This window comes from Arachis hypogaea, chromosome 3 (genome assembly GCF_003086295.3).
Source record: "Arachis hypogaea cultivar Tifrunner chromosome 3, arahy.Tifrunner.gnm2.J5K5, whole genome shotgun sequence".
Classification (NCBI taxonomy): Eukaryota; Viridiplantae; Streptophyta; class Magnoliopsida; order Fabales; family Fabaceae; genus Arachis; species Arachis hypogaea.
This window is the reverse complement of record NC_092038.1, coordinates 139,888,097-139,911,917: the sequence shown is the minus strand read 5'-3', so window position 1 is coordinate 139,911,917 and position 23,821 is coordinate 139,888,097. Positions and strand designations below refer to the sequence as shown.

The window sequence follows — 23,821 nt, the reverse complement described above, 5'->3', positions numbered from 1 at the left end:
TCATGGTAAGATTGTATTTGTCTAAGTAGACTTGAAATTGAGTTTTTGATTAACTTAAACCCCCACCTAACCTATGACAACCTATTCAACTCTAATGCAAAATCTAACTACCTATTATTCACTTTTTTTTCACACTCATGCATTCTTTTAATTCATATCACATATGCAGTTATTTCTCAAACTTTTTTTTGATAACATTTGTCCCTTTTTTTATTGTTTTCTCATTTTTCTTTTTTTCAAACTCTTTTTTTTTTCAATAAGATAATATATATAAAAAGATTAGTGCATATGGTTCAACATTCAATGCATGAGTATGTACCCAATTTTCAAGATTTTCAACAAAAATGCAAAATACCCATTTTTCTCAACCAATATTTTCAAATTTTTCACACTTAGATGATGCACATTCTCACTAGTCTAAGCAAAGATCTAAACTAAATAATTATTGTTTTTTCACTTAGGAGTAGTATTGTGCTAAAATTAAGAACAAAAAGGGGATTAAATAGGCTCAATATTAGCTAACAATGGTAGATAAAAAGGTAAGACCATTTGGGTAAGTGAGCTAAATAAAATAAAGGCCTCAATGATGTAAATGCATTCATACACAAAATATTTGACATAAAAAATTAAACAAGTCAAATATTGCAATCATAGAAAGAGAATAACACACAAGAATGAAAATAGTGGTTAATATAATTCAACCACACATAAAAGCTCAAATTAATGGGATGCCCTATAAATAAATGTCTTGAAAATTAATTATTTTGACTAAACTTATTATGTATATATATGTATGCATGATGCGATTGGATAAAAAATCAAAATTTTAGGTTCTTTTCTTATTCTCTATCAATCCAAATCATCATATGCATATAGAAAAGTAAACTAGAATATATGTACAAATCATTATCACATTATCCAATAATAACTAAATGCTAAAGATATATATGTACAAACCATATGCAAGAAGTAAAATACGCTAAAACTCGAAAAGATATTTAAAATATATACAAATCAAAATAAAAAGTACAATAAACTAAAAGGTACTCAAAGTATCAAAATACTAGCAAATAATCAAAAAGTATAATGAAAATAAAAAAGTAAGTGTTTGGAAGGAAAAATTATCACCCAACAGCCGATCTTGTCGCTCGACCTCCCCACATTTAAAAATATGCACGGTCTTCCGTGCAAGTAAAACAAGTTGGAGCTTTACTCATCACCACCTTTAACTGGTGGATTCTGCTCCTTCTCACTGCAATGCTCTGAGGGGTGTCTAATTCCTCGATCATCGGGTCCCAATTCCAGTTTTGACGCTTGATATTCTCATAGCGTCACTTCCTACGACGCTCCAAGCGGGTTATCTCCTCGAAGAGTCTCTGGACAAGATGATGGATCGGCTGTGATAATGGTGATGGTGGTGCTGCTGCTAACTGTGGCTGCTTAGGTGCTGGTGCTGAAGTGGATGCCTGGCTGCACCCTCTGCATCTGGTGGATGGCTAAGATTTGTACAAGTCGCCATGAGGTATGATCTTCTTACTTCCGGCGATTGTAGGTCTCTCATCAGCGTCCTCCCAGACAACCTCGGCCCTCAGAGCTAACCGAGTGTTCAAGCAAGGGAAGGCTAGGTTGCCCATGATGTGAGCTCGTCCCATGTACTTCCTGACGAGTCTTGGAAGGTACATCTGTTTACCCTCCAAAGCACACCAGATAAAAACCGCCATATCTGCTGTGATATCGGTCTCATAGGTACTTGGCATCACATAGTTAGTGAGAATCTGATGCCATACTCGGGCCTCAATAGTCAGGTACTTGATGGCAATAGATTTGGGGCCCGATTTCTGAGTACCATAAATCCATGTGCTATCCGACTGGGCTATCACCTCTAGGACCTTGTGCCAATCAAAGGTCAAAATGAGTCGATCCTCCTCCGCCCTCTCATAATCATCCTGGCCTTCAAGCTTAGGCGGGATGTGAAGGATCTCCTCGAGGACTTCGTCAGTCACCAAAATCTGCTTGTCTATGAGGTAAACTGCATCGAGGACTCCCATGTAGTAGTTGGCATAGAATTCAAGAACCCAAGATGCATTTCCATCCCCGCTGATCAATCCAATCATCAGTGAACTTTCTCATCTCAGGGAGGATCTGGAGCTTTCGCTCAACATGGAGGCTCCTCTTTTGAAATTCAAAAAACTTGAGCTCTGAGTAGAGGTTGGAGAACTTAGACAGATCAGTAGAAGGTGTTCTTTGATTAATCTGGCCTCTCCTACTGATCGTCCTCTCAGATTGTGGTTTATCCACTGATTCAGTAATTTGTCGGGTTCTTCCCCTCTTACTCGGCTCTATGCCCTTTGTCTTTTCCTTTCCTTTTCTGGCGGTCATCCTGTAAAAGAATAAAAAAAAGGTGTATGTGAAATGTAATCACACGGCAAACAAAGCAAGGGTATACATAAGCAGCACTCAAGGGCACAGAAGCAATATTCTCAACTTAATGCCTAAACAAGAAATAATGAATCAAATTACATGGTAGCTACAACATGTAATTCAAAACATAAATGAGACATATAGGCATAAAGCATAAGCAATTGGTGAATGAATAAACAAGAATAATGGTCAACAAGGCAAGTATAGCAAGTTCAAACACCAAAATGCTTTCCAACAATAAAATCACAAGATTAATATGAAAAACGGGAAGTTCCAAGCCTAATGTATTCCAAAAACCAATTAAGGACAAACGAAATGAATTAAATGTTTTACATAGGCCAAAATTTGTCAATCTTGTATAATTAGGCAAAAAGAACCTCAAACATACCAAATGCAAACATTTTGGTCAATTTAAAACCAATTCAAACTCCATCAATGCAAATAGGTAAAACAGGAAGAGAATAAGAAATGATGTCAAAGAATTGACCAAAATGTTCAATAAAAAGCATTTTGATGTATGTTGCAAATAATTGGGATGCAAAGTCAGAAACAATACCAAATAACAATAATAAGGGAACTTTGCAACACAAATGCATCAAATTCAGCCTTAATAACACAAAAGCAACAAGATAACTCAGAAATTCGGCATGATCAAACCAATAAATTGCAATTCCAATTCATCAGCACATAATACATATTCACTAAACCATATCCAACATGTAAGATAGCATAACAACATGGCAAATAGAAATAATAAAGTAAAAACCAAAGAATCCAGCAATCAATATCATGGATTAACAAAATTCAGACAATCAGATCAAGTAACCAATTTAGCTCGTCGGCAAATTATCCATTAATCCAACAAAAACATCAATCAAACTGGTTCAACAGAATATAACAGCAAACTCAGAAAAACAGTAGTAAAACAGTGAATCTCCACCATACATCACCAACTTAGAACAATTTCAAACACATTGAGCCAAGAATCAGAAACTAGTAAACTAACTAAATTAACCTAACCTAACCTAACCTATAATCAACTAACAGAGAGAATTAATCTAACTAACCAATTAACCAAATCAAACTAACTAATCAAAATTAACTAAAATGAACAAAGAAATTAAAAGAAACGAAAAAAATAAAATATAAAATATAAAAACCTGGAAGTAAAGCAAACAGAGACAGAGTAAGGGGTACAGGGTTGCTAGACTGAGCAGCAGCAGTGGTGGTCGGCCACTAGAAGTGGTGCCGGCAGCATTTGACACGCTGGAAAGAGAAAAACAGGGGGATTGGGGAGCAGGAGCAAGCCTCAGGTAGCTCTAGCATGTTCTCTGGATCTGCCTCTTCTGGTGCTTCTTTATTCCATTAGCCTTCGCCATCCTCTGCTTCGGCCTTTGAGTCATCATCGTCGTCATAATTGTGAGTCAGCATCTGCCTCTGCTCTGGCTCTGCGTATTCTGGTTCTTCTTTGCCATCGTGGTGCTCAGGTTGGCTGTCTGCATCCACTCCTCTTCTGAATCTTCCGTTGCTTGTGCTAGGAAATTTTGGGTGACCCTGATATGCATAGTACTAGGTAAACAAGTGTGAAAAGCTTCCAACTTGGCCTACAGCAACACCATGTGCGCATAGCATCGGTGAGACTTAAAACCACTTTCTGAAATTAGACTCTTAGAAAGGAACTTGTAGAGTTCTTGTTAGAAGACTCTAATGCTTCAAAATCACAGGCAAAATCAAACTTAGTTGCAAAACAACCCTGTCTGAATGTATATCTTCTCTTAGAGTTGGACACTGAAGCTACATTAGATGTTCTTAGATGTGCGTTTGATGAAGATGAAATTTCAATTACTGGTTCATCTTCACTAAACTCGATTGATCAATCCATTGAAGAAGCAAAAGAAGAAAATGGTATTACAGAACATCAAAGTACTTTGGTTCAGAACACAGTAGATGCTCTTGTTAAATTAATTGATATTAAATCTGTTTCACCAGACACGACCTCTAGTAGTGGTGATGATGGGTTGATAAAAGAGTGGCCATTGAAGGACATGGGTTATCTGTTTGAGTTCATTGCCTATTATGTCGCTCTCCAAAGAGCTAAAATCTCAAAGGATGTACTGTGTCAAATATTTGAATATTTGACTTCAGAGAGGTACTCTGCAACAAATGTCTTGGTTCATGGTTTAACTCCAAAAAATAAAGAAACACAAGTGCTTGCACTTTCGGAAATACTGCCTGATTCAGACTGGGATGCATATGTACTAGAACTTTGTGAGAGCACTCAATATCACCAAGTGAGTTCAGGGACCCTTTTGATGATATTAACCTTTTGGTTCCCAGATGTTTAGTGGTACCAAATATTAACTTTTATCTGGCTAAGTATTTATTATTTAACCATTTTATTTTATCACATTTGGAACTTCTTGTTACTTGCATTATGACCTGAAATCTTGAGGTCTAGAAACAAATCAGCTATCGTTGACAATGGCTTGATCAGCAGATTCTCTACAAGATGCCAACCCCACATGGAAGCCCCATTCCTCTGCATGAAAATGATATAGCAGAGAATTCTTATGGACATCAACAGATATCACGAGTATTTACACACAAATCACTATATATTAAGGTCATGAATTTTCTAGAGATTTTATTAACCTTAGTAATGGTTTTGCAGTTTGAGATCTTGAACAGCTTGCAGAAAAATGAGAGATTTATTCAGATAGAAAACTTGCCTCAATTGAGGCTTGCCCCACCTGCTGTATACCATGAAAAGGTAAATAAGGTGATAGATTTTCATGCTGGGAAAAGTAGCAGTAGTAGTTCTGCAGTTTTGGAGAAACAAAGTAGAAACAACAAGCAAAACCGGGAGCTAAGAGTTAAGGGTTCATTAATCAGATTTCCCTTAAAATCAACTATATTTGGTAAGTATAATTTTATTCAAGAAAACCAGGGACTGATTGGTGCCTATTTTTACTGTTTGGTTTAGTATAATTTTGTTTCTTTTTTTTTCACAAAATCTTAAAAATAGAAATTATTGAAAGTGAAAATAGAAAATAAAAATTGAAACCAAATTGTTGACCATATGGCCCCTGAAATTTGCCAGGTCAACTTTCCAGTGACGGAAAACTACGGAAGGATCAAATTGAGGCACGGGTCAAAATTTTAGGGTACAATTTGAGTCAATTGAAAGTTTGAGGGCTAAATTACGTCGGGGGTCAAATTTCAGAGACCATTTTGAGTATTAACTCGTTGACATTCACATTGACTGCGGTGGGTTGTGTGTTGATTGCTTTTGCTTAGACCGGAGGCCATGATTGATTATGTGATGGGCTGGAGGCCGCGATTGATTTATGTTTAAGTTTAGTAAAGTATGAAAAATCAAACTGGTTTAACATAGACTTAATGAACCTACGCTTAGAACAAGTTGGTCATTCATATAGTTTAAATAACTTTTAAGATTTTATAATGGAAATATGAATTTGGGTTTTTAATAAGTAACCGTTAGTTTTTGAAAAGATTCACAAGACGAGCGATGATCATTGTGATTGAAAACAACTTTCTTTTATATTTCTCTCATGACAATTCCAAAACTTTTCTAGTGAGACCGTGTGGTTAGGTTCTCACCCCCTACATATTTTTCTTTTTAGGACGGATGAGGAACTAAGGAGTTTCTTCTACACATCTGATTCTGTTGTATATTTATATATTAGTTATAGTTTTTTTCTCGCCTTAGTTAAGAGGGATAGGAGTTGTAATGATATTTATGTTTGTAATATTTTTAAGTTACTTGTATGAAAAGTCTCGTGTGTGTGTGTGTGTGTGTGTGTGATTGAATTTGTTTATATAAGCATATTTGTAAAAAGAAAAAGAACTTTTAGTTTTTTAAAGCATACAGCGATACAGTTTCGAGTTAAAAGGCTTCTATTTTATTATTAAGTATATAGAAGTCATCGTAATGTCCTCGTTATTAAAGTGGTGCAGCCGGAAGCGTGACATTCTGATAGTAAGGATGTTACATAAGATAATCCTGAAACCTACACAAAAGAAAGTGACCAAGACCAGGAGATATTATTGTTTGAGATCTTTCACCCCCAAGGCTTTAGGGAAAGCTGTTTCAAAATCAAGTTAGATGGAGGTGATGCCATATTGCTCTCTTCTGACTTAGACTCTCATAACAGCTATGAGAGTGCTTACGATAAGCTGTATAAGCTCGTACTGCTGGAAGATAGTTCATTTGAATCAGGCATTGGAGACGAAATTACTTCCTCCAAGAATAAAAAAAGAAAATAAAATCTGAGAAAGAAGGTTCAGTAGGGTAGTGGAAAGGAAAAAGGGAAGGAGAAGGTTTGTGTTGATGATAATGCATTTGTGGAAGACGTTTCAGATGACGAAGTTGACATTGGATTTGTTAGGGGTACCAGGGCTGATCTTTATAATGCCTATGATCCGGGTTTCAGAATTCGATAGTGCAGATTCATGGTATTCTTTGGAGATGAAAATCCCACCGAATTCAGAAGATGAGCTGGATGAAGAGGACGAATCAGAGAAAAATTTTCCAGTGTTTAGGCATGTTGCTAGGTTTGGTGAATTGCACTTGGAAGTAGGCATAAAGTTCAACACTAAGTGGAATTTCAAAGAGGTAACGAGGGAGTTTACTATACAAGAACGAAGGCGAATCAGGTTCAAAAAGAATGATAGCAAAAAGATTAGGGCAGTATGTAAAGTGAAGAAATGCAAGTGGGTAGTCTATGCTTCGAGGGATCATGGGAACAGTTGTTGGCAAGTTAAGACCTTCCTAGATGATCATATATATCCAACAGAAGATAAAAATAGGACAGCAAATAGAAACTGGGTGGCTAGTAAGTTGGTGAAAAAAGTGAGAAAATATCTCAATTTGGCATTGTGAGGCTACAACATTCTTTAAGACCAAATACGATTTGTCACTTAATAGGAATTCAATCTTACGGACACTTTTTTATGCTAGGAATGTAATTTATGGTGATGCGAAGGCACAATATGCCTTGACGAGGAATTATGGTGAAACTCTGCTGAAGACCAACCCAGGTTCCACAATTCAGATATGCATAAAGCTTTTGCCAAGTGGTGAGGTAATTTTTGAGAAGATGTACGTTTGTTTGAGTGGATGCAAGAATGGTTTTAAGGCTGAGTGTCATCCACTAATTGGACTTGATGGTGCCTTCTTGAAGACTGTATTCGGAGGGCAATGATACAAGTACAAAGACTTATACTAACTTCCTTCCCTAATCTATCTCTACCCTTCCTCTTATGGGTCGAGTTAGAACATCCCTCTCTTCTATTCCTATTCATGTGAAGTAGGGTAAGATATATTCCATTTTATCCATAAGTAAAGTAAGAAAGTGAAAACTTGAGTCAAGCAAGATAAATCCTATTGGTTGTTGGACAAGATGCTAACAACCATATATACGTCATTGCATGGACAATTATGGAAGTGGAGAACAAGGATAATTGGAAGTGGTTCCTAGAGTTGCTACATAAAGATCTTAGTGACTATAAAACACGTGGATGGAGCTTCATTTCTGATATGCAAAAAGTACTCTCGTAACTTCACTTCATTTCACTTTAATCTAGACATGATTGGTATAAACTATTGTAATGTTTGGTGTTGGGACTAATTTAGATACACGATGGTGAATGAGAAGGATTATTATGGTGAATGAGTAGTAAACTTAGAGATTGTTATGATGAATGACCAGTTCAAGCTTCCTGCAATGTGGCTCCCAATGCCTGCCTATCATGGGCAACGATTATTTCTATAGATTGAAGATGAAGAATAGAACGTGGATGGAGAGAACCAGAATGAGAGGAGGAAGAAGAAGCTTTAGGGTTTATAAAGGGAACGGGGACTAAATTGGAGAATTGTACACTCCTATCCACGTCATCTAATTGTTATGCTCATCCTAAGTGGCAATAGTTATGCCACATCAGCAAGTCAATTGCTGACTCACGCCGAAATTGGCGTGAAGAGCCAGTATGTAGCCCGGAGCGCAATCTTGGAGTCCAAAATAGTATAATTGGAATCTCAAGAGTCAAATTGGTGCACAGCCCAAATCTGAAGAACCACTTTAGGAATTTAGTTAATCCAATTTTAAATATTTAGAAAAATTGTATAGATCCAAATTGATATGCAAACTGCAAAGTATGAGATTATAAAGTTGGATCAAATAACACATGTTAATTGTTAATTCAAGTATAAGGCAATTCTATATTTAGATAAAATCTTCACTTTTTATATATGATTTATGAGTTATAATTCCTTAGACATTGAAATAAATGTCTACATTTCAAGTAACACATCCATCAGGCATTTGAAAATATATTTGAAATGTAGTTATTCACTATTTAAATTTGGCTTTGGGCAATTTCACTTTGCCTAGGAAATAACAACCAAAAAATAAAAAAATTTCGGACCCATCCAATTGAAAGAGTTATATACATAAACAGCTTGTATATATCATTAAAATTCAGAATACAATATATTTCAAAATTCTCAAGAACATTAGGTTATGAAACTTTACCCTTTCTCCTAGGCAGAATGATAGAATAGAACATGTCACTGCAGTAGTAATGTTTATGTACTGTTACTGCAGCACAAATGTTTCCAAATGCTTCATGGCACTATGTATCTTGTTCCAACTGAAAAAATGCCATGGAATAAAACAAAATACCCAGCAAGCAATACTATATTTCATTTTCACTTGGAGACAAAAACCTTCACATGTTCTCAACAATCCTATATTTGCTAGTTTCACTCATTGTCATACCTACAAAAATTCTAGCATCTTGGTGAGAAGGCTCTAATCTTGGTGAGAAGGCTCTAAGCAGCAAGAAAAGAATATGGTTTTTATTTATAATTCAAGAAACTACAGTTGTGTTTCCTGATCTCTCACCGCATGATCCGAGACTGTTCCCTCGGATGATACCTCCTCAACCTCATCGGGTCGTTCGACCCGGGAAGGATCCGATTGAGTCTTGCTGGAATCTCCGCTGTCAGGGAGTTCTACTATATCGTCTTCAGGTGGACACCAAGTTTTTGGTGAAACTTGATGCGCTTTCTTGTTTTCAAAGGCACCTTCAGAGTCCTTGAATTTGGCTCTGGCAACAGGCCTTGGCAATGGGAGCTTGCCCTCAAGAAAGCTTGAAGCACCCGAAACTGGCGGAAGATGAGGCCCAGGAGCAACACAAGATGCAACCAATTGAAGCACTTCAGGGGAAGGAGACAGTCCGGATGAGAGTGATGGACTTGAATCTTTTAAATTTAGAAGAGGCAAGCTGAGGTTGGATTCGACCTGCTGAGGTCCTCGAGTTGCTGTCTGAGAAAGTAGAGGAAATGGTGGCCCCGATGGAGTTGAGCTTGAAGCACCATTATCAGCATCGCGGTTGCTGGGGAAGTCCCTGCTGGATCCTGCAAAATCTGCAAGACCCTGATCAAACTTAGGTGACCTTCTCCTCTTCCTCTTCTTGAGGATACACCTGGGATCCTTTGGCAAGGATGGAGGTGGTCCAGGAATCACAAAAGGAGGAATTGTTGACTTATCTTCTCCATATAACATGCGAACTGATTGAGCAATTGCTGATACTGTAGGTGGCAGTTCAGGATCAGGATGCTTGGCAGGGGGACTCACGGCTTCTCGCAACCAGTGTGGAAGCTTGTCTTTTGAAGTACTACTTCCAGCTACATCATCTCCTTTTGAGTGTGAAAGATCAGGTCTAATGGCGTTAGATGCCAATCCTGAGCCCATTGATTCACCATTTCCCACATTTGCACGATTATCGCGCAAATCGTTGGACGATCCATCCAGAAGTTCTGGCAACTTTCCTCGCTTCCTGTTTCCTTGTTCATCTTCCTTCTGCCGTATATCAAGGCCACCTGAGCAATTCAAACCTAAAGAACCCAAGGAACTGGCTCCAAAAGAATTGAGCATAAATGGGTGCTCAGAAAGAACATTAGAAGTCCCAGGCCTATCAGATGCTTCAGCAGAACCATCTTCAGGTAGTTTTGCTCTATGTTTGTCTGAACTCCAAGATGGTACTGGCACAAACTGATCATTTTGCAAACTAGGTCGATCCAATGTCCTAAAATGTGGCAGACCAGACACAGACTCACCTATCCCTAATTTCATGTCGGTCAAATGGTTTTGAAATTTCGGTGGCAAGATGAATTTGCTCCCTTGTAAAGCTCTTTCCATCATTCCATCAGAGATTGGAAAATGTGCAGCTTTGGTAGACTTTGTCATCTTGGAAGATCTTGGCACAGGAAAAGCTGGCCCCTGAAAGACCTTTACTTGTTCCTCTTCCCACCTCCCTGATAAATCATCAGGCGTCTTATACCTTGAAAACTTTAACTTGGGATCTCTGAGCATGACATCCCAATTACCCCTTCCATGCCTACGGACACCAATCCACAGGGAATCGAGCTCATCTTCAGACCATCCATCTGATTTTGACTTCTTTTTTAACGAGCTACTCGATCCAGAGCCGGTTCGCATCATTATGTTTTCAAGCACCTTCCTATGGTTTTCTGGGAAAGATGGGAATGGGGTTGGTCTTTGTCCCAAACCCAAGGTGGGAGGAACATCCCTGTCTTGCTGATTATATCTGAACATGTCTTCAGGGGGATTTTTGAAAGTAGGTAGTGCTGGCATTGTTGGAAGGTCTTGCCCAGATCCATTCAGAGGTTCAAACCTGCCTCCTAATGACAAATTCGGTAAGAGGTCCAGATGTGAATTTGCCATGCTCTTCGTTGTAAGCGGAAATCGTGCCAGTAACCTTTCATCAAATGGCAGATTTGGCAGGGCCATCTTCTCCTGGAAAGCAGAGAATCTAGCACCTGATTTTTCAAATGCATTGGATTCCTTTCCTTTAACAGAAGGTGGGAACTGCAAAAAGCAAATGGATATGAATTAAAACCACACATAAAGCCAATGGCAACCCAAAATTAAGTCCAAACTCATCATACTAAGTGAGCATACCGGAACAAATGGGAGATTGCTGTCAGGGATGCTATTTTTGAAACTATGTTTAACATTTTCAGTCGAGGCATCTGGTATTTTGGTATTTGGTGCCATTTCCTGACTTCTGACCTCTGCATCCATGGATGTCCCAGAGCAAGAGGCAAGATTGAATGGAAATTCTTGTCTGACTCCATGTCTATTTTGTCTCCAATTTAACTTGGGAACATTACTTTCTGATGATTCCATCTGGTTAGCATTAGGAGCACAAAGTCCCAGGACAGGCAACAAATTGTTGGGGGCATAGAGTTTGAGGTACTTGGTCCGCCCTTAATATGGTGATTTGGGACAAAAATGTCAGGTAGAGTACGGCTTGGATTATTCAAATGAGCATCAAAATGGTTGCTCATTTTATGTTTCGAAAGCCTGTCGATCCTTGAAATGGTATCTGTGTTGTTGCTGTTCTGAACTTGTGCTTCTGCAAGTTGATTAGATTTGCTGTCCACTAAGTTGATGGAAGGCACCTCTTGAACGGGATGCATTGCTCCAGCTCCTATGTCCCCACCCTTAGTATTAGTTGGAAATTGTGGGAGTGGCTCAACTCCTGGGATTTCCTCAGGAGGACGTGATGCTGCTTCTTTCTTCCGAGCAATTCGCTCCTTCTGCCGAGCACGGAGCTTAGCACTGTCCAATAATAGAAAGTGTTTTCAGCATTGAGAGCACATTTAATTATGAAGCTTATACCATTCCGGAAAACAGTACCAACTACAAGTGCACAACATATATACTAGCTTGAGAATTAGTATTACAGTGAATAATTCAGACCAATATAGAAATAATCTAACCAGTACCAGGAAGGAGGTATCAATATACCATATATAACCAGTTTGTTTAGCTGAAATTAATGTATGAGAATTCAAACTACCATGAACAATTTAGCCGACAGCAAGTAGGACTTTATAAATGCTCCATAAAGGACAAATTTATCTTTTATACCCATATTTAGTAACTGCAGAGAAACTCGGAAATTTCAAAGGCAGAAAACATACTATTTCGTCTTCAGAGCCCGTCCTGCTGGTGTATACTCACGTTCGGGTTCTGGCTCTGGCTCTTTTTCCTCCTCACCGCCACTCTGGTAGAAAAAGCACATCAATAAAACATTAACATCAAGAAAACACCGTTCAGGATACTGAGATGTTACCAAAGGAGCGAACCCTTTTCATTTCTCTTCTAAAGCTTGTTTAAAAGTAGGTTTACTTAAAATCAGAAAGAAACCAAATTACCTCGCTCATTGTTTCAGTTGGGTGCGGAGCATATGCTTCCCTATAAGAAACAGCTTTCCTCTGGCGCTTCCCTCGACCAAGAGCCGCTTCCTCCTCACTTTGATATTTCTCCCACCTGCAAACCAGATTATACGCAGAAGAAACATTCAGAACACTGGATAGCTAATTGTGCTGCCAAATAATAATGATGATGATGATGATGATGATAATTGTACAACCATCATTTCTAGAGATATAACCTATCCCAGGTTTCATTTAAAAGGTTCTGATTTTTCAAAAGCCATTATCTCATAACTGTAGCACCTTTACCATTATATGGTTTAGAGCTAAAATGATAATTCTATTCTTTTTAAATAGGTAATTAGGTGCATAAGTAAACATTCACACAACTTGATTTAGGTAAAATGTTACAGAAATAGAGGATACAAGCAAGTAAAAGCTCCTTGCCTCACACGCAGTAGTCTGTCCCATTCATTTTCTTCATTGGCAATCATAACAATATCATCTTTCTTTTCAGAATTTTGAGTAGACAAATCATCAGTTCCGTGAGGAGGAGATTCATCCACTCCATGCTCTTCAGTTGGCTCATCATTCCACTCGACCGCCTGAATAAAAAAAATTACAATCATGATTAGGGGCATCGTTGTCTTTGTATATCTAACAGTATGTAAGCAAAGTGGAATATTTCAAAGAAAAAAAATCAAAATAAAAGAGAAATTAACCAGTCAATTGATGCAGAACAAAACATTTGTAGGAGAGAGAAACTTCCCATCACACTAGGATGCATATTAGCGCAAAGGGAACATGAGCATCAACAAACTCTGTTTAGATACTCTACACATTAATCACAAATGAAACTTTGAAAGAGCTCCTCTAGAACCAAGTACAACCATTTACTACAGTACAGTAAAGCCATTGCATAAGCTCTTAAGATTACTCGACAGAAAAATAAATATCATCGTGTAAGAACTTAAACTAGAGTGGAAGAATGGGAGAGGGTCCTCGTCCAAACATATACATGCAAAACAAGATTCATGTATTCACACCACACATCATATAACTTACCAGTACAATTCTACCCAGAATTTAAAGAAATGATAGAAGACTGTATTAGACGCAAGTGAATTATTTTACCTTCACTGAGCCAAGCATATCATTCTCGGTATCCCCTTCAGCAATATCTGTTGAACCATCTTGAAGGTCAGATCGATCAAGCAATTTAGAAATTGCATTTTCATCCCACACAATCTTGCTGCTGCTATCCGTGCACTTGTCTTTGTAAACATCTCCCAGACCACCAGTCCTCTTCCGTTGCTTGTGTGCTACATCTATTATCGTCTCATCTTTGCTACTATTGTTATTTTCAGTTGTGTTCAAGCCAGGAGAATCATTGAAGAGTTCTTCAGTTCCCCATTTCAAAATATCTTCTATTTCTTTTTGAGACCCAGACTTATTTACAAAAAGCTGATCAAGCATCAGTTTCTTCTTGGCAAGCTGTAAGATGCGCTCTTCAACACTAGCACGAACCACAAGCCGGTATACCAAAAGTCTCTTTGACTGACCAATTCTGTGTGCTCGATTCATGGCTTGGATATCAGCATGAGGGTTGAAATCAGAGTCATAGATGATGACAGTGTCAGCAGTCGCCAAATTTATCCCAAGTCCACAGGAACGGGTAGATAACAAGAAAACAAATCGACTCTTGTCTTGGTTAAAGCGTGCAATTGCAGTCTGACGATCAGCAACAGCAACAGAGCCATCCACCCTCTCATATGTTTTAGGCCCAAACTCTATGGTCAAATAGTCCTCAAGGATGTCGAGCAGCTTGGTCATTTGCGAGAAAATAAGAACTCTGTGTCCTTCCTTGCGTAAAACCTTTAGCATAGAGTGCAGGAGAGTAAGCTTAGCTGAAGCCTTTATTCTCATTTCATGAAGAAATTCAACAGACCCAGAATCAGGCTCAGTTCCTGGTATGAGATATGGATGATTGCAGACCTTCCTCAGTTGCATAACAATGTTCAGCATAGATTGTTGAGCAACCCCTTTTCCAATATTCCGCAATATTTGATAATTCTTTGTAAGCATTGCACGGTAATATTCAGCTTGGATGGATGACAACTCAACAGGAACCATTCTTTCTGTCTTGGGAGGAATATTCTGCATTGCATCCTTTTTAAGTCTACGAAGCATATGAGGAGCCACAAGTTTTTTCAATTCATCAACCTTTTCTGCAGTTGTAAGATCATTAAACTTCTCCTCAAACGAAGACAGAGAAGGAAATGATGCCGGTTGTAAGAAATTGAGCAAGTTGTACATCTCACCAATGTTGTTCTGGAGAGGGGTACCTGTCAACAGTACACGATGTTGAAAAGAGAAGGTATTCAACAAACTGAAAAGCTTACTTCCAGAATTTTTCAGTCGATGTCCCTCATCAACAACAAGAACTTCCCAAGGAACTCCGCGCAAATGAGAAGAATCAGCAAGAATCATTTCATATGTAGTTAAAAGCACATTGAATTTAAAGGCTTCTGTTTTCTTATTCAACCCACTTGGATCATTAGCATGCCATTCATACTGGCGAATCATGGCTCTTGCTTTTGCGCAGCCATGATATTCCACAACATTCACATCCGGAGCCCACAGTGCAAATTCAGCAAGCCAATTAGGCATTGTGGAAAGGGGTACCAAGACCAAGCAAGGAAGTTTAGCTTTGAATTCAAAATACAATGATGAAATAAAAGCACAAGCAGAGACTGTTTTCCCAAGTCCCATCTCATCTGCAAGTATCACATTTTTGGACTTATACCAGCATTTACGTAACCAGTTGAGAGCCTCAAGTTGATGAGGAAACAAGGCACCTCCTTTCAGCTCCTTAGGTTGCTCTGTAAGATTAAATATATCATGCCGATGTTCATTGCTTTTCCTTGCTGAATTTTCCTTTGATGCATCCCTTTCAAGAGTTAGGGCTTCATGCTTATGAAAAAGTGTAACCAGATGAGAAGACTTTTGAAGCACAGGTTCATCTAAACTTTCCCAAGTGCATTCATCATAAGGTAGTCCAGTCCATTTTACAAATGCTTCAGATGCTCCATTTTTGGAAGTGCGGAGTGCAAGAACTCGCTGAGGCTGTCTCCAACGCTCCTCACAAATATTTATTATTGATACCCCATACTTTGCCTTGTAATTTTCCAGTTTTCTCTTGGCAAGAACTTTCAACCGGGATTCAGAAATCCAACTATTATGAATATTAGATTTTCCTACCCACTTAACTAAAAATTCATAGGAGACTTTCTTTCCATCTAGACAAGAAGATTCAGCCACATTAGCAGCCAGAACTTTATTCTCAATCACATCGGTACTCACTCCCTTCTCCATATCCACTTCTTTCAGTTTTGTCTCAAGAGTGGCCGGTATTTCACAGTTTTCTGGAAGCCCACTGTTATCATTGCTTCTTAAAGCAACAGTGATACTCTCCTCCACCTCCATCTTGTCACTTGCTTTTTCCAAATTTTCAGCAGAAACGGTAGAATCATCCTGATCATTACTATCCCTGGGACAGGAATCTAAATCATCAGTAGGTTTACTCAATGAATCTGCGGAATTTCCCTTCTTACTTTCCTTTGTTGTAGATCTTCTGTATACATTAATTGTTTCCACTCTATTGGAGTTTGTCAATGTTTCTTCTTTACCAGAACTTTTGATATCATTTTGTGGATCATCAACAACATTTTCAACTGTTTCAGCATCCAAATCATTATCATCGGTGGAATTATCCTCCACTAGTCTATTCTGGTTTTCTGAGATTGCCTGATCACCAGGTGAGTCATTTGAAATGGTCAAAGATCCATGTTGTATTGTGTTTGCATTCTCACCCTGAATTCGACACCCTAAAACCCGATCAACCTGAAAGTCAGATACGAGTAAAAAATAAGCCATGATATTCACATAGAGCATACCAAGGAAAGCAATTTCTTTAGCAAATAGATGCAAACCATCTAACAATAAGCCCTTCCTTATGGTTACCTGCAAAGATTCAACAATAGCACTATCATCATGCATCAAAGTTCCATCCACATGCCTTCCTGCTATATCCAGCTCATTTGATGTGTCTTTTATTAGCCGAGAGATCATCTGCATCCAAGTAAACAACAATCACACACTAAGAATAAACACATGCAATAGCATCTCAACAACAATGGTGAACATGTACTAGATTTCAGCCAGTATATATATTGATGTAAATCCAAGACCAGATCGTAAGTATGATATATTTTACCACACTATACATTTTCTGTACTTATATAAAGCACAGCATTTGGCATTCCTAAATCTAACCAAATGCGCAGAAACTAAGAAAATACATATAATTGGAAAGGATATTCAGTAATTCAGTAATAAATATATAAAGATTTTAGCTCCATGAATAAACAAGTCAATAGTGGTAATATTGATAACTTGATATTAAAATACATAAATACTAATCAAAATATAAATTATGACAAATACATAAAAATTAAAATATATTAAGTAATAAATATATAAACATGTTATCTCTGAAAATAAAATAACTTTCTACAAGAGTCTGAAATAATTACCTACCAACAGTAAAATCTAATGACAACAAGTGCAGCAAGATTTACCTGATCTTTCTTCTGGACTTCAGAATCTTTCTTTCCAAATTTCTCTTTTGATCCAGATGCAGAAATGCTATAAGTTACAGATTTCTGCTTCTTTGGTGTTTTATTATTACCAGACTTGCACTTTACAGATGTATTGACAAAAGTTTTCCCCTTTTCAGTCCTACGCTTCTTTTGACTAGTATTATTATTAATATCTTTATGCTTCCTTTTTCTCCCCTCCTCTCCACCAACACCAATTGCAAGAACAACTGTCTTTTTCACAGGCATTTGATTACAAGATAAATCAGGCTTTCCTTCCAACTGTTCATCAGTTGACTCTAAATTAGTATCTTTAGAAGGAGAAACAATTTCCGTTGCAGGTGAAGATGCCCTCTCATCCACAAGGAAAACTGTTGGGGAAGCACTTGATTTTTTGTCATCAACATCGGCACACGATGAAGTTCCTTCTATGGAACTCCCAACAGATGGGTCACATGGTTTGTTTGCATCCACTAAGGAAGAAAATGGTTTCTTATCAAAGAATTTCACCCCCAAACTTGAAATAGGCTTTGCCTTGCTTGATGACCTTTTCTTGGAAACATGTTTATTTCCGAAAATTCGGGAAACTTTCTCAAGGCAAAGTGAGTTGACTCCAACTTGTGGCTTGTCCTTAGCTATCTTGGTCCTTGCTCGTTTTGAAATTGACTCCAAATGGTCCATAGGCTTTAGGTGATCATTTTCTTCAAAGCAGCTTGGACATTGCCACTTCCCCGTGGGGATGCGCTTCAGGAGATAACATTATCAGATTATCAGATACAGAATCAAATAATGAGAATGGTAATTCATAATTGGTAATACAAATTATAATAATTAAAAAATTAGAAAGAACTCAGCATAAAACCAGCTCAAATGAGCATACCTTAAGAGGTGGACTAAGACACTGCAAATGATAAGTGCGAGGACAGCTATCACAGCACAACAAGTTGCCACCAAGATCACAGACCACGCATTCATAGTAATACTGGACCAGAAGTTTTATCATATGGCAGTTAGAACAGCGAGTAAAAGATAGAATTTAATAAAAAAATAACAGGAAAATACAGAGCTATTAAACAGCGCATACAATATGCAGGTAGGGAAAGTAGGCAAACACCAACCAGAAAATTAAAAAGTATTCAAGAGTGACAAACTTCCAGGATCCATGGATTGCAGGAAAAATTAGAGCTAATGTGGCTGAAAATAGTAAAAGCCAACAAGGCAGGAAAGTGAGACAGACACCATGGAAGAAGAGTTCTAGGTTTTCATGGACTTGGCAGTGAAATAGTGCAAAGATAGGTAATAAAGGAAGGCACCCAGTTAGGTGTCATATAGAAAACAGAGAGAATGCTCAATTGTGTTTGTGCAATTACAATCAATGAACGAGGTAATATGTAACTAAGCTGCAGCCTAATCACTAAGTTACCATTATCATGATATTTATTGTTTCGACAGTGTATAACACATCATATTTCCATACCAATGTAGCGGAAGTGAGAAAAAATCTAGCAACAGTTGTATTTGAGTAAAAGAAAGATACAAACAGCCAACACATAATAAAAGAAATGCTTGAAAATACTAAAGTTAACATAATCAACTTCCTATAACTAGTCAGTCAGTATCTATACTAGTAAATAAGCAAAATCCAGGTCCCAAAGTAAAAGATGCCAACAATAAATTAGCATGATGCCATTCAATCCTAAACCAAAATAGAAAAGGAAACAAGTAATAACATGATGTGCTGAATATAGCCTCACTAATCAAGTACATTTTTCCTTCCCACAATCAGTTTCCTCCAACTATCTAAATCCCAATACAAAACTATGTGTTTTCACCTTTCCGATTGGCAGAAGGAGACGGCATTCATTATACTATCAAGCTTCCAGATATTTGCATAAAGACTCCTAGATATTATTGAGGAATGTACGGCATGTATTCCGTAAAAGGAAGGAAGTTTGGAGAACTTCCTCACATTTCATTTCAGAGATTTTCAGAGGAAAAATGGCAAGAAGACCCCTTGGCCAGGTAATATATTAGCTATTATTCGGGTCCTACTGTTGGATAGGGATGCCAGGGGTTTTAGGGACAAAATCATTGTTTTCATGACAAGCTTGTGATTTCAACAGGTAAGTGGATGTAGGTTGTCCATTGGCAGACACACTCTAAGGGTTAAAAATTATCTATGCTTTCCTTATTCCTTCGTTTATAGATCTTTTGTTATTCCTTTTTTTTCTTCTTTTGTCCAAAGGGGGGAGCCTTGGAGCATGGTTGAGTTTTCTCTATGTGATCTCAAGGACATCACAGATTCAAAACATTGATGCTTGCATCAGATTAGGTTGATTACATTGCACCCCAAGTCCTTTCTTAGACCCTATGTAATGTGGGATGCTTTGCACCAAGTTGCCCTTTCCTTTTGTTGTCCATTGACTCCATTCAGAGGATATCTTGCCCTGTCTCTTGTATTCTTCCATCCTCATCAATCATATTTCCGATTATAAAAAAATATATAAATGATTTTGCACATGTGAACATAATTAAATGGCCCTGACGGCCATGATGTATTTACATAACAATATGCATGCTTCCCCTTTGCTCTTTACTGGTTGGGTTTGCAAAACTTGACACTAGAAGTGAAGTATTCCGATTATTATAAATAATCTCAGTCATAGCACTTATCTTAGTGAAGGGCTAACTTAAGGTAAAATCATTGACACCAAATCAGGCATATATAAAAAAGTAACTCACCCCATCATGTCCTTTCTTCTTGGACGAAGATTGATCAGTCACTACTTCAGTCTTTAGCATGCGTTTGACCGAAGCACTCCTAGAAGATTCAGATGTGGCTGAATTGTCATCTTTACCATTTGATTGTTCTTTACCGTTGGATTGCTCTTTACAATTGGGCTGCTCTTTACCATTGGATTCATCTTTACCAGAGGATTGATCCTGTCCTAAAGGGAGCTTTCTCCGCTTACGCTTTAAAACCCATTTACTGTTAATCATTGTCGGTGCTGATGAATTGTTTTCCTTCATTATTCATATGCCTCCTACATAAACAATCAAAACAATTGACCATAAGCATATTTCTCTCAACAGATGTGAGTAAAGTTTAACTAACCATTACAAGAAAATAATAGAAGTTTGCCAAACTAATGAAGCATTCTCATAACTTATTCAGAGTATACATGGTTCCATTATTCCAAGATTAAGTATTCCTCATTATCTGTTAAACATACTAAAGCCAAAAGCATCAAATCTCCCTAACATGGAAGCAAACAAATTTGATTCAAGAAAGAACTTGAATGGCATTACCTAGGTCAGTATTGCAGAAGAGTTTAAAATGAATAATAGCGTTGCATTCTCTTAAGAAACAAGGAATCGATTGCCTACATGATCCAATTTCAAATGTTAGGCCACAGCATGATAAATGAATAACACTTCAAAGAATATGACATAAAAAGACCTACAATGTTCCCGATAAATGAATATGGAAACAACAGGTAGAACAGGTGGTAAATTAGTTCGGATACTACAGATTGACAAAGCAAGATCAGATTATCCATACCAGCATAGATATACAATCAAATAGTACACCGTTATATACAACCATTGAATGCGTTGAATCTCGTGAAGCATATATACAGAACCACAAGCCACATTCATTTGAGAGTCTAAGCAAGATCAGATTATCCATAACAGAGGACAGTGTCATTTACAAGAATTATTGTGCTGAATCTAACAAAGCATACACATAGAACAAGAAGCCACAGCACATTTCAGCATACCACAAAATCACAAAGAACAAACTGAAATTTCAGCAATCTGCTTCCAACCAGTCAAGCATTATGCACATTCAGCTCAAACCAAGACCCAGAATCCCCATTCAAGAAACAAGTGAGCTCAGAAACCAGTTCAAGACCCCCAAGTGTCAAAACACACGAAATTTACAAACTTTGCAGCAAGAATCAGAATCACAGACCAAATGGGCCCAAGCATCAAGGGAACAACACATACAAACCGCACCAAATTGGAACAAGCAAACAACACATACCCACAAAACCCCAAGAACCCAAAATTCCCAGCAAGAAGCCACAGAATAAAAAAAAAGGAGCAGAAATAACAGAAATTAAGAAGCGTACCAATCTCGATGACGGATCAAATAGCAATAGGGACACGATTTGCATGAGATTGAAGGAGAGAAGTGGGTGTGCAGAAAAGGGGGTATTAGGGCATGGGAAGCAAGGAAGATGAGAGATACGAGGCGAGAGAAAGAGAGAGAGAGAGAATGGGGGCAGACAAATGAATAAATAGATAGAGAGAGAAAGATAGATAGCTGTTGTTGTTGTTTGTTGATGTTGTCTTTGTAGAGAGAGAGAGTGTGTGTGTTTTTTGGTGTGTGTATTTTAGAGAGAGAAAGACACACACACAAATACGGATTCGCCGGGGTCATAGGACGGGGTTACCCTCTGACATGGCAGAAGAGAGAGAAGAGAAAAATTGAATCTTTTTTTATAAATTATAAATTTTTTTAGAGAGAGAGAGAAAGAGTTGTTGAATGTTGATGTTGTTGCTGTTCTTATTCTTGTTTGTTCAACCCCAAAAAGCCACTCTTCCACTCTCACACTGCCACGTGGCACCACCACGAGTCATTGCCCCCTAATGTTGTTCTTTTTTTCTCCTTCTCTTTGCGCTCTCTAATTCTCTCTCACACGCTATTCTCTTTGTTTGATGAATGATTTATGCTCTCTAACCAGTGTTCTCTGTTTTTAGTTTTCAATCATTTTTGAATATCTGAAAATTTTTAGAATGATCAACACACATCAGTAGCTTAGGTTTCTGCATGTGTATTACTTTAATGGCTTTGTTACATTTTTTAAGTAATAAATAATAATAATTGTTTGTTAATGCCCTTTAACTTTTTCTCATTTGTCAGCTTTTTCTTTTCTTAGAAATGGGACTTTGCCCCTTTAATTTTCAATCTAGTTCCATATCTTCTATAAGGATTATATTTTTTTCCCTTAATTAGATTTTTTTTTGCCATTGCTAATAGATTCTACTACTATTACTAATATCATGCCTCTAAAAATTTATGTTTGTGATTTTTTCAGAGTTTATAAAAGGAAGTCAGAAGTTACCTTCTTTTGATAAATACTGAGCAGCATTATTTCATGACATATAAAGTAAATATTTATTGGAAAATCTGCAATTTTGTTAATTGCTATTATGCACTTGTTTATATAGAATTCCCCCTTTTAGTTTGGTTGGATGAATACAGTTGTGAATTTCAAATCAAGTTTCTTTCTTATAACACTTCTTTCTTGCAGAGAGTTTAATTCTATACTACTTTTGAATAAATACAAATTGACTTGCATAAAATTTTCGAAAACAAAATTTCCTTCTTTTGTCATTTTCCGCCTTATTTTTGTGAAGATCATTTATTATGAATCCATGAATTAACTATTTTCTATCTAATGGCATTTGAAAAATATTTCAAAAGTTGCATTTTATTAATTGCTATAGTGTAAGATTATCTAAATAAGATATTTTTTATTTAATTTGGGTGATTAATATTATCGAAGAAAAATAGTTATTTTATTAATTGGTATTATATTGTTGAAAATAATTTGGAGACCAATAGTTTTTTCACTGATTGTATCATTTAAGATTTTCAAAACTAGGTTTTTTATTAATTATGCTGGATTTTACTCTTTTTCAGTTGAACAGTGTTTGAAAATTTATTTCATCTTTTTAATTATGTTTTTCATTTTTAAATAAAGAAAATATTGATTTTTTTTTGTCTTTTTTATGTTTTTTAAAAACAACATATATATTCAAATTTTTTACTTATTTAAAATTTGAAAAAATAGGATAATGAATTAAGGCTCTCAATTATCCCTCCTTTTGATTAAATATTGCAATATGTTATTAACTGCTATTTAAAATACGTCATCAGAATAAGATTTTCCATTAACTTCGATACAAATATTCAACTATATAGTCATATAGATATAGATATAGATATATATAGTGCGTTATGGTTATCTATGAAAAAATACGATTATAGATTTTTTTTTTTCAAACCCACCTTAAATAAGATATATTTTAGATCGAGTTTAATATACTTTTGATGAATATATACATTATGATTTGAATAAACACTTTTCAAAATGATTGTATCAACAGCAAAATCGTATTGTAAATTGATGAATAGACATGTTGGATTGATTATTGAAACTTTTCTTTTGCCCCAAAATTTTTTTTATAAAAGTATATGTAAATGATTAAACGTGCTAGACGGACTTAATCACAAATTTGGCATGGTGAGGCATAAAATGTGCATGCTTTTGATCAGTCGTGCGAAGTAAGAAAGTGTGGTCTTTGAATTTGTTGAAGAAGCACAAGCCATGCATGAAGTTTTTTATTCTTTTTTTTTTTTTTTCGCGGTATCTCCTTGCTCGGCAGCTCAATAATTAAT

At 36.9% G+C, this 23,821-nt stretch overlaps 2 protein-coding genes and 1 long non-coding RNA gene across 3 annotated transcripts; 1 reads left to right on the top strand and 2 right to left on the bottom strand.

Moving 5' to 3' along the window:
- Positions 1-906: 906 nt before the first annotated feature.
- Positions 907-3,722, bottom strand: LOC112734618 (uncharacterized). The gene is made up of 2 exons (XR_011880455.1): positions 3,582-3,722; positions 907-2,380 (listed from the first exon to the last, which is right to left on the bottom strand). It is a non-coding gene; the product is annotated as an uncharacterized lncRNA (long non-coding RNA).
- Positions 3,599-6,210, top strand: LOC112734619 (uncharacterized). The gene is made up of 4 exons (XM_072233696.1): positions 3,599-4,712; positions 4,919-5,014; positions 5,093-5,339; positions 5,522-6,210. The coding sequence occupies exons 1-4, from the start codon at positions 4,467-4,469 to the stop codon at positions 5,611-5,613; spliced, it is 681 nt and encodes a 226-aa protein (XP_072089797.1). The 5' UTR covers positions 3,599-4,466; the 3' UTR covers positions 5,614-6,210.
- A 2,675-nt stretch (positions 6,211-8,885) lies between these two features.
- Positions 8,886-21,896, bottom strand: LOC112734617 (protein CHROMATIN REMODELING 4-like). The gene is given in 13 exon segments (XM_072233695.1): positions 8,886-11,336; positions 11,430-11,708; positions 11,711-12,092; positions 12,458-12,540; positions 12,692-12,806; positions 13,139-13,296; positions 13,826-16,594; positions 16,715-16,822; positions 17,332-18,093; positions 18,230-18,331; positions 20,092-20,393; positions 20,659-20,732; positions 21,486-21,896. Coding segments are annotated over 11 exon segments (7,062 nt in total). The 5' UTR covers positions 20,380-20,393; positions 20,659-20,732; positions 21,486-21,896; the 3' UTR covers positions 8,886-9,320.
- Positions 21,897-23,821: the final 1,925 nt, after the last annotated feature.